We start from the raw sequence: 11715 nt of genomic DNA on the forward strand, positions 1-11715 counted from the left end.
CATCGGATTAGCATACTGATGCTCAGGGGCGGCGCTGTCGTTAGCGTGGAGGGTGCTACTTGGTGGCTTTGAATTTTATATCGCCGCTACAGCCAGTAACTGGCGCATAAAGGCCGGTTTCGTGGTGGGGCGGACTACTTCCGGCGTACAAGGCCTCCTGCTTTATTTTCCTTCCTCTTTCTTTTCGTTATTCCCTTTCTCGATCCTTTTTCCCTGCTTATGGTTTAAACATCCTCCGTATCGATACGTCGCTGCCACTTTTCTCGTCGCGATAAAGGAACGTAGAAATCGTTGTTAGAGTTTTCATATGGAGTTTTTCGCGTTCGTAGAAACTTCGCAAGTACAAAATTTGCGCAGAATGCACATGACATGAAAAGGTAGACGAGGTATCCAAAGTATAATATTTGGCAAGTGAAATAATTGTCTATCGGCGTTCTACGTTTTTAATTTTACTCTCAAAGATATGAACCTGCATAAATGTCCCCAGGCTAATCGTTACACATATTAGACGGAGCAGGAATACCTGGTTTCAGACATGAGATTCTTAAAACACACGACGTAGTTTGTATTAATCGACTGCTTTCCTTCTCGAAAATTACAAAAATTTCGGATTATACAGTGATACCATGCAAAGTAACATGATTAAAAAATTGTTAATTTAAAATGGTCAGACGAGTCAATGGTTGTGTTGAACGTTCGTTCTTTTCAAAACTAAGCGATTCAAATTAAAGATCACGGGAAATTTGAGCAAATCAGGGAATTTAAGTAGTTTCAAAGGCAAAATGATCATATCGTCGAACCTCGTTTACGTATCTACGAACGTAATTAGATTATAACAAATGAAATAGTTCGAATCATTTCTTTCAACGAATACTCTCGTCTCTCTAGACATATCGTCATCTGTATATCACTTTTATTTTCGCGTGTATGAACGCCATCCTGCGCCATAATGCCCATACAGTGAAGGGCGAATCCTTAAAACTGGGGCCCTAATATTAACCTCGATAATCTTCTTTGTTGGATCTCGATTAAGTCGATCGTCAAATTTTCCCTCAAAAAAAAAAGAAGCCACTTTTTCCCTAAAAAAGAAGCCACGATGACTGGACAGATTTGGTATAATCGCGTGCCTAGTGTCGGCGAGTTCGGCCACGTTATTTCATTAAGTTTTTAAGTTGCGAGTAGTCGTGAGGCGCGGAACGCTGCTCGAGCGTGGCCAGTCGATTCGTCATGCCGGTTAAAAAGAAATATTTTCCTCGTGTAAAAAAGGAGGGGAAAAGAACGAAGCGAAGGAGGAGATAAAAAAAAAGGGCAGCACTGGCCCCGGCGTGGCTCGTTGTCACGTCATTTATCAAGGCGCGCGCCGGAACGATCGTATCGTGCCTCACGAAGAATCAATCTGTCCGCGGCCACGTTTCCACGTTGGCTTCGCGTTATTAATCGCCACGCCTCGCCATTTGTTGCGTTTACGCGACACTATCGACGTAATCCTCGAATCTTAGAGACCGTCATGCCCAGGTATAGTTGTAGCACGAATTACGAATCGTTTGTAACGATTGTGAATCACATTGGGATGAGATTCTAAATTTATGAGGCTTCGTTCGAACCTAAGTCGCCAGATGCAGTTTATTGTTCAGTCGCTTCTGTCAGTAAATTATTTACTATTGTATTTTTAAACTGAACTTGGTTTGACACTTCGATAATGATATTGAAGATGAATCTTACAAACTGGCTGCTAATTTTTGAAATGTAAAGAACTATCGTATAAACGTCGTATCTTCTACTTTTCTGTAAATACAAGGCGAAGTGGTCTAAGAGTATCCAAAAGACTTTAGATTTTGAATCTTCTGTTTCTGAAACTGAGATGATTAGTCGATCTTCTGTAGTTCATACAAATTGGAATTTGTATTAATATCGAAGAAGCTTTGTATCTACGAACGAATTCTTCTTCTAATTACCCATTGTCATGATATTTCTTCGATGTACAAACCAGTTCTCCAACTGACTATAATTTCTCCGATCGCGAAACCAATAAGATAATCCCTCCAGCATAGAGCTTCATTTGCAAAGAAACGTTGAAAAACTAGATAAAATATTACATAATAAATAACCATGGCAACACACAATGAACGAAGCAATATGAAAAAATATGGTGAAGGATCATCAAAGTACATAATCGATAAACCAATGAAAAGTGCCATCAGCATGAAACTCCACTTGCCAGCAAACACTTAAAACAATCAACATAGTGAAAACCTAAAACCCCCGTGCTCCTTCTTCTATCACACCCCAAACAGCTCCAAACTGAAATTCCGCGATACGTCAGCTAGCATTCAGAACCATCGTGGCTGAAACGGCCACTCGAATCCCGCGCCCTCGTGTGTTTTCGAGTGATAGGAAATAATAATGATTCCCCTGATATCCAACCGTCATCGTATCGTCGTCATCCCCTTACCCCCTTCCGCGATCCTGACAATATCTCAGGAAAAAAGAAGAGCGCATCTATATATATATATATATATATATATACGTGTAGCGTGAGAAAGACGTTTTCACCGTCAACGATCCATTAAGAAGACGGGAATCATCGAGCCTTGACAGAATTTCATAGGGTATCAGCGGGGGTGTGCGCAACGAGAGAACCGAAGCTGTTCCACGGGGGTGGCTACGTGGTGGTGGAAACACAAAAACGAGGGCCCAGCAAGCTTCGAGGGGTTGATTATAAATCCTCGACGATGACACGATCTTTGGGGTGGGATGACACCGATACACCAAAGGCCGAACGTCAAAGGCAAAACCCCGGGGCTGCTGGATTTTTTCATTATTCCGTCTGAACGTTCGATCAGGCGATCACAGACACTCGATCGGCGACCTGGGTAATTATGGTGAAATTATGCGCCACCTTTGACTCGTTCTTTCCCTCTAACGAAGTCAACCTCACCCTTCGTCTCGTAATCGCGGTTTAAGAAAAAGGGCTGCTGGGGGTGCTAGCAGTTTGGTGGTTAGGTTAGGAGGATTAGTGGGATTCTTTGTAGGCGTTGCGTTTTCATTAAGGGATTATCGAGAGGGTGCAAGTGATAAAAGTTGCTTTGGGTTTTTGGCAAAGGGTTAAAGAAGTATTATAATGATCATACGCAAAGAAATATAAAGAAGCATAGTGTATTGTAATATTTAGAGGGGTGCGAGTGATAGGAGTTGCTTTAGGTTTATGTTGAAGGGCTGAAGAAGTCTGTGTTAAACGTAGAATGGATAATGTGAGAAGATGTAGAAAATATCGTAGATTTAATATTTAGAGAAAGACATCTGTACGTAGTTTCTGTTTCTTTCGCGAGTTTCTTTTTGCTCGTCAAAACACGAATTTGCTGATATCGCAGGATGAGATTGTTGTTTGTTTCATGGTTTACCGTGAGATTATGGTGAGACAGATGTAAGAAGGTATTTGGAATGATAAGAACATTGAAATCACGAGTACAAGGCGTGAACTAGTTGGAAATTGGAACGACCGCGTGCACAACAGAAGCACACATAGTGAATCCAATTACCTGCTTCATCCTACTTGCGTGTGCAAGTAACAGCAAGATCGGTCGAGGAGACGCGCGTATTCCGCGGATAATCTTGCGATTTGTCAGCCGTTGAATCGCAATGCTGATGCACAGATGCTTAAGCGAAGATTAGAATAGGAAACGAGAAACTACTAAGTAACTACTCCATAAGTATACTCGATCTTCGAATTGCTACGACGTGAGAAATTGTAGAAATTTCGGAGAAAGAGGAAGAAAGAAGGAAGAAGAAAAAGAGAAAGGAGAATTGTCAAAAATGGAAATTACTATTTATTAAATTATTATTTTCTCGTTTGCAAGTTCAACGTTGCAATCGTCAGCTAATGCTTCTAAACGGGGATGTAAATCAAACATTCCTCTGTTTTTTAGTCTCAGGAAAGCCATCTGAAACGATATAAATCGTTCGTTAAATCACAAAAATCTCGATCATCACAAATTCGAGAAATTATATATCAAGCCACCACATCTTCCGATACTTACGAAATAGGGCGGAGGTTAATCATTTCTCAATCGTTTAATCAATAAATTCTCACACGCGTCTGAAAATTTCTTCGCAAATTATCTCAAACCATCGTCAAAGGATACAAATCACTCTCCTAATCTCACCCTAAAATGTCGCCCTCGACTCCGGGTAAAAGTAAATATCGTGGATCTGTTGCAAGTCTGTGGAAAGCTCCCCTTCTCGATCTTTCAGATCGTTCCACCATCGAAGACCATAGGGATGAGGGAAAGAAAAGAGAGTACAGCTCGCTTACTAAATCCCGTGTTGTCCACGCAAACTATTGATTTTAACGTGTTTTTGCACTTAAGCGCGTCGGAAACCGGAGAACCGTAGTAGCGTAACACCCTTTCCACGCTCACGGATTCATCCAGTACACCGACAATGTACTCGCTAATGTTTCTCCTTCTTTCTCTCGATCGTGTTCACGTTGTCCATCGACTCGGTTGCTCTCTGTTTCAAGCCTTGTCGACGTTTTGCCACGGCTGTGTCGGTGCATTGATCGCATTACGCGGCATTAAGGCATCGGTGAGCCTCTCGTTACGTCCGGCTCTCGAGCGGCTCAAGCCGAGTCTTACACGATACTTACGTTCCCGAAACGTGTTCGTTAAAAAACGCTGATTTGCATGATGATCGCTTAAAAAAAGCTTTATCGTACCTGTTGGCATTTGGTGGAAAGACGCGATACAATGTGAAATTTCAAATTATCTAGTGTGCTTGGAACTAATATTAGGAGAATGTGGTTTAGAGTATCTGGCTCTGTCAATTTGTTGGTTACGTGTGTGTAGGGTAAGTAAGTGGGTAGTGTGATTCGAAATTTGTGAGAATTGTTAAGAGTGTTTTTGTAGAATAATATTAGTGTTAATGAGATAAATAGGAAATTCTGTCTGAGAGACATCAAGCTCATAGATATTTCAAGTTTGTATGCTTTTTATTTTTGTTTAGAATACTTTACGCTTATTGTTTTATTATTGTTGGAAATAATAATTGGCGCGAGCTGTCCTAAATTTTCCAGACGACTCGTTTCACATCAGTCGGCTGATAAAATTTTCCAGTTACGTCGTTCGAGTAATTGAGATTTGGAATAGGCGCGCAGATAGGTCGATTTGAGTGTCGAGCAACGGCGGTTTTTGGGGTAAATTGGTTTTCAACCCGAAATCGTCAAGTTTCTTAGGATAAATTGGTTTGAAAATTGGATTCGCCAGGGTTTTCGAGGGGAATTGCTTCGAAAATTGAAGCGTGTCATTGTTTAAAAATAAATTGCTTCGTATATCACGATATGTCGAAGCTATCAAAGAATTTGAAATGAAAATAATAAGATACAATTAAACGTATCTATTATTTCGAAAGTATAAACACAAAGTTATAATTAAAAATTAGAAAGAAAAATTATAAATAAAATTCTTTTTCGAACAACCGATTTGAAAAAATTGAAAAAATTTAAGTTTCACTACAATTAAGATGAATTTACATGTCTGATTATAATTTTACTGAAACTGTACTTTCGAAGCATCGAACATTTTGCGCTGCATTAAAATTAAAACATAGTCTTTTATTGCACAAACTTGGTCCAATATAATCGATCTACTGACACGTCATACATACAACACACGATCAATACACATTTTAGACGCACGCTTGCCAGCAACAGCCGTATGAGTGTCGCTACAACGATCACACGCGACGGCTAAAACGCCTGTAATTTGCCACAGGTGCGAAACACCTCGATTAAAGGGTGAATTTCAAATGATTGCATCTACTAAACCGATAATTGTTACATTTTTGACATACAACGAATTTACCTTAAATATCGCTGGAATAATATTTATAATACTCTTTGGACTCTAAAAAAAAAAAAAATATGTAACAGTTTAAAATATATAGAATTTTTAATTGAATAGAAATAGTTGTAAAATATTTCATAAAATCGATCCTTCTATTTTCACAGTCTAATCTGTAAAAATTTATTGTTACAACCCTTCTTTTTATAACATATAACAACGTTTCAACGTTAATAAAAGACCTCGGATCAATATTCTCTACACTTCATGCAATAATGCTTCTGACAATGAATTACTAAAGTAGTATTCAACTAATGTGATGCAAATTGCTGATAAATACGCGCTGCTAAGTAACTAAAGAATAAATTAATAAGAAACTTGGCCAACTGTCCCTGTATGGTCAGGGACATACTCGCCAGAAAAATAGGAAAAAACGTGGAAGAAAATTTATTTCGTCTGTCAAATATTTGGCCTGCAGCAAACTAATTGAAGGCTAACTATGATAACCGTCTGATTTCCAAAAATTCTATGACTCTAACCTCCTGTAACTAAAAAAATCCAAAAAGTTTTCCATGAAGCTAAACCTTCCTAAAAAAATAATCCATTAAAAGAAAACATCCCAACGAGCCCTAAAAGATTGCTAACTCCGCGTCGTTGTTGCAGAAGGCAGGCGCTGTTGACAGTGTCAGGAGGCGGTTCCCGTCTAACAGCAGGTGGGCCAGCATCCCCCGAGAAGCGTCGTTCTTCCAATTCGGTTAACGACCTCTTAGATGACGAGGACAAACTTCTAGACGTCGTGGGACCCGATACACCCCATCCAGCGCATCATCAACGCGAGCGCGAACACTCTCGCGAGAGGGACGATCGAACAAGCGAAAGAGGGGAGGGTAGCGAGTCATCGGGTTCCGAGAGCGGCGGTGGACCAGGCCCAACGGGTTCAGAAGGGCCTCGACCGGACGTATCGGTTGGTCCACCGCTTCATCCGCCCCTGTTACCGTACCTCTATCCACCGGTACCTGGGTTATACCCAGGTCCAGGGCCTCTAATACCACCCAGTCCCCTGGGAATCCATGGTGGTGTCACTCCAGGCATGTTGTTCAACGCGCAACTGGCTTTAGCTGCGTCCCAGCACCCAGCCTTGTTCGCTCACTATCCTCACCCCCTGGCCAGTCCTCTACATCAACTAAAAGGACATCGATTCGCGCCGTATACCTTACCAGCACCGTCACACGGATCCGCGTTCGAAACTGTCACCCCTGGTAGTAGGACACTCAGCCCAAGGTCTCCACCTCCAAGGCCTCCAACTAGCTCTCCCACACCAACGGCTGGCTTAACGTCGGGCGGCAGTTCAGCGGGTGAACTAAAATCCATAGAGAACATGGTGAACGGCTTACAAGAGAAAAGGAGGCGTAGCCCTAGTCTAACACCCGGTGGACACAGGGGGGACGCGGACGCTGGCGGAGGGAGTCCGTGACAGGAGAACGAGCCCGTGACCAGCACGAACGACGACCCCGATGACGAGCAGTTGGCCGAACCTTGCGAGCCTGAAGAGCTATCCGGCGACGAGAGGGAGCCGGACTCAACCTCCGAGCCGTCGTAGCAGGGGAGAAGGTCGTCGGTCTCTGACATCCTCCGTGCCCCGATCCGGGTCGGTCCATGGCGAGCCGGGCCCCGGGCACCTGGACGAGGGACGCTCGACATAACGAAGTGCAATTTTAGCCTGAGGACTGGCCGTGTGTTCGCCGGGCTCGATCTTCCGGGACACCACGCCGTTTTCCTGCGAGTGTGTACATAAAATGGCCGGGATGAATCGCGCGGGGCCCGGCTTCTCCGCGCGTTGGACACTGCTTCAAGACTCTACGACCGTTGCTGGTGTACATTTCTGTTTACGGGGCACGAAAGGGTGGGACGAGCGTGGTTCAATGGGGCTGAGACCTTGCTACATGGACGTGAGAGTTGTTTCGGGGCACAATTTCAAGAGGAACTCTTCGAATCACTTAGAGTGTGAGAAAACACTTTCGGGATATCCAATTATCTTGAACGATTAGCTTCTTGACGAAGCCATGAAATGGCTTTCTCTGGTTGATGGTCCTGGAACGCTTGGAAACGAGTTCGTGCAGTATAGATACATTTGGCTATTGTCGGATCGATTGTTTAGACACTGAGTTCGTGCGAAAGATTCGAAGTACAAAATTCTGAAATTCCAAGCTTTCAATGATCGTCAATTTTATAGTGGTTGATCTTTTGGGGGTTTCAAGAGATGTCACGCTCGAAGTGTTTCGGAAAGTAACTAGAAAGCCATGAATGTGTTTCACGAGGATGGAAAGATTAACGAATAGCGTGGCTAGCGACAGTGGTTGCGTTCTACCCGCGTGCGTTTTAGGTGTAAGCGAGAGGGAGACATTGCAATACGAGAGCACCTCCTACTATTTGCAGCCCCTGTACATATGTACCCTAGTGATATTATATTATACTATATATATATATATATTATATATATATAAATAACTACTCTCTCTCTGTATTAATTATTGAATATAATATTATATTAATTATTAGAGAGACGTGAACGAAGCATAAACGCACGCTACCCGATCACGCCTCGACGCCCTCGGAAGTAGCGAAGAAAACGAAACAAACAAACAAACCATACAGAAAGTGGTGAAGATGTGCAACAAACGAACGATATAATTCGAGAATAGAAAAAGATTCGACTCGCTATTCGGCCGCGAAAATCGCGTCGACGCGTGTTTTAGATGATCAAAAGTAAAAAACCGAATGATCGATCGTCGTTCTTCGATTCGGTGCCTGCATAGAGGGCACAACCGTCACCAACCTCGTTTCATGAACGTTTCCAAGCCGAATCGAAACGACACTGAAAGATTTCTCTCGAGGCGTTCATCCACCCCATCTCGACGTCGTTGCTTCGAAAATGGAACACCACTCGCCCTTCCCAACCCTTGCGTCCCTCCTGTTTGTATAAACGTTAGCGATCGATGTAGATTAATCGCGGGAATTGTCGTAGAACATCGAGCAATCAGTTTCTCGAAAATAAAAATACCCAAGAACGATATAAAAAAAAAAAGAGAAGAAGAAATTCAGGACCTGTGTTGTTTCTGGAAGATAAAAATGCTCGCAACAACATCAATTTCGTGCGTCTTCGTAAGTAACCCTTTGGTCGGTAACATTTTTGAATTCTGGTGATTATTTCGACCAGATTAATATCGTACTGGATGAAAATTGATAGAACTGCTTGGTTGTAGGAAGGGTGATAGTACTGGTGGATGTCTTATCGGGGGTTGGAGTGCAATTTGCGTTCTCGGAGCTCGTTTTCGTCAATCGATGTATGTGTAAATGTAAAATTACTTTCTTCCATGCCGATAAAGAGCTCCTCTCCTTATTCCTTCGTTCTTTTCCTCACTTTTTCTTTTTTAATGAGAATGTAGCAACGGGACGGATTGTAGTATACGATATAAAATTTTGTTGCTGTTACCGTGTAAAAATGTGAAGTTTTGTAATTAGTTCCGTTTAATCCGCCTCTAGTGATTAACGTTATAGTTTGTTCGAGTTTTGCGAACTGTGGTTAACGGTAGTCGAAATATTATTCCTATGTAAATGTCGTGTTCTGTAACACCACGCAATGTTGCGATTGTATAAAATACTGAACTACAGCTGTGGTGAATCTGATGCGTCGCTAGAATTATTTTTCGAAAGGTCCTTCTTAATTTTTTTTTTGTTTTTTTTTTAATTCTATGATAGAACAACTCGTGATACCTCCGACGTGTTTTATTGTATAAAAATGTGAATACCTATTATATCTCTGTTCCTACGTCTTTTTTTAATTAATTAATGCTACTTTGTCAGTTACAAACTGTCATTATAATGATTTTTAAAATATTTTTTTCCTATTTAAAATTTTAAATAAATGCGTTAAATGTTTCTCCCGCTCTCTTTTTCTTTTCTCGCTTTCCTTCATTTACTGTACTTTTTAGGGTATAAATTGCATCCCGACGATTTAAACAAATTAATCCAACACCATCCTTCCTTTGACACTTAAACAGTTGACACAGTGGCAAATCAAAAAATCTTGTTAAAAATATCAATATCGTTGGATAAAAAATGTTCATTTGATGAAGTCGAGATCAAAGGGTTAACAGCGTTAAGTTTACTAGACTTGACCGATCGAGTTCTATTTCCGCGACTGAAGCTCGTTTTCCTCGACACTTCCGCTGCTTAAAATCTATAATCTATAATCGTACTACTATTGAACCGAGAGAGAAAAATTCAAAATTATACAAAAGTAGGGCTGTTTTAGGGAAAACGAGTGAAACGTGGCCACATCTGTCGATTGGAACGAAAATGTAACTGCACAGGAAATTTTGTAAGAGCAAAATGTCGCTTCTTCGGCTCCAAAAAACCGAAAAAGAACCATTGAATGACAGTATGAGAAAACTCGAAGCGAAAATATAAGATTCGAGCGCAAACGAGGCTCGAAAGCGACGCGAATGCAACGCGCAGTATTGGTGCGCAAATCAGGGCCGTATCGTCGAGTAACGGGGCCCTACGTCAAGCTGCGATCTTTCCACAATCGAAGTTCCGTGAGAATCTTGCTCAACCATCATCGGTCCCGTTTTGTTTATCTTCGTTTCACTCCTGTATTTTCATTGCGGTTACTTCTCGAAGCGCGTTGCGTGCGGTCCTATGTGCTTAGAAAGTATGCGAGAGAGAGAAAGCGAGAAAGAAAGCGCGAGAGAGAAAGAAAAGAGAACACGTTGTCGAGAGAAAAGCAATAAAATAAATGAACAAAAGGAAACAAAGAAACAAGTGTAACTCGAGGAGAATCGAAACGTTCTAAAGTAACACGAGAATCCGTGATATTCCGTGGTTTGCATTGTATATTGTACACCCATCCAGCCCGATCCTGCTACGCCCTTACCTCCCAGAAACGCCCTCCGAGATCCACGTGACTAAGAATTATATATATATATTATATAATATATATATATATATACATATATTAATTTAAAAATACGACATTGACTTTCTTCTCTGTATCTTTTCACCCTATATCGTGATTAAATATCTTTTCTTTGCACGGTGTACGAACAACGTTCATACACTTTAAGATACGACTAAAAGGAAATACTTCGTAACTAAAAAGTATAACAGATCGATTAACGTCATCATGACGCTCCGTTACGTCATTATCTCCGCAAACATTCAATTTGAATCAGCTCAAAGAGTTTCATTATTTCGATAATTAGACCTCGCCTGGACCAACCACTTTACTTCCGTGTAAATTCGATCCGGTGGTTTTTATTAATTTTCGATCGAGCTCGTACGCCAGGTGCACGATTGGATTCGTGTTAGGGTGAGGTTAAACGAGATCGAGAACAGAAATTTACCGAAGAAGCTGCTCCGGGGCTGCGTTCCGTAACGAGAGATCACCTGATACAGCGGCTCCGGTGAACCGGTTACTTTCAACGGATTGCGTTCTAGGCGGCCAATCCATGTTTTCTTCCCGCAAAAAGAATGAGACGATAATCCACGATATCGGAAATCTATCAGGTAAGCTGACCTATATAGGAATCACGGACGAAGGAGAAGTTTCAAAGTTGGTTATGCGCGCGAACGAGTCAGGCGAATGTGTACCACCTGGCGTCGGATCTAGTAATCACTGTTAATCACGTGATCGATCTTTAGCGTAAGTAGCGTAATAATCGTTGTAGCACCGCGGACACGGTCATTCTCCGCATACGATAAAATATAGTGGTGAAATAAATAAAATCGGGACCATTAAAAATCGGTCCCCCAGGGGGGGCGAGTCTCTTAATTTTTCCGCCTCGTCCGCCATAAAAGCTAACGACTTAATCGCACG

General features: G+C 41.7%; 1 protein-coding gene across 3 annotated transcripts in view; it reads left to right on the forward strand.

The window, feature by feature from the left end:
- Nucleotides 1–8922, forward strand: part of LOC117232709 (optomotor-blind protein) — a 164108-nt gene extending 155186 nt beyond the window's left edge. For 2 of the 3 annotated variants that reach the window (XM_033492277.1, XM_033492274.1), the window contains exon 7: nucleotides 6501–8922. In XM_033492277.1, the coding sequence (XP_033348168.1) occupies nucleotides 6501–7311 (811 nt within the window). In that variant the 3' untranslated portion in view covers nucleotides 7312–8922. The remainder of the gene's footprint in view (nucleotides 1–6500) is intronic. The other variant, XM_033492276.1, reaches the window with a different exon arrangement.
- Nucleotides 8923–11715: the final 2793 nt, after the last annotated feature.

Source organism: Bombus vosnesenskii, unplaced genomic scaffold, assembly GCF_011952255.1.
Source record: "Bombus vosnesenskii isolate JDL3184/JDL3185 unplaced genomic scaffold, Bvos_JDL3184-5_v1.1 scf7180000013293, whole genome shotgun sequence".
NCBI lineage: Eukaryota > Metazoa > Arthropoda > Insecta > Hymenoptera > Apidae > Bombus > Bombus vosnesenskii.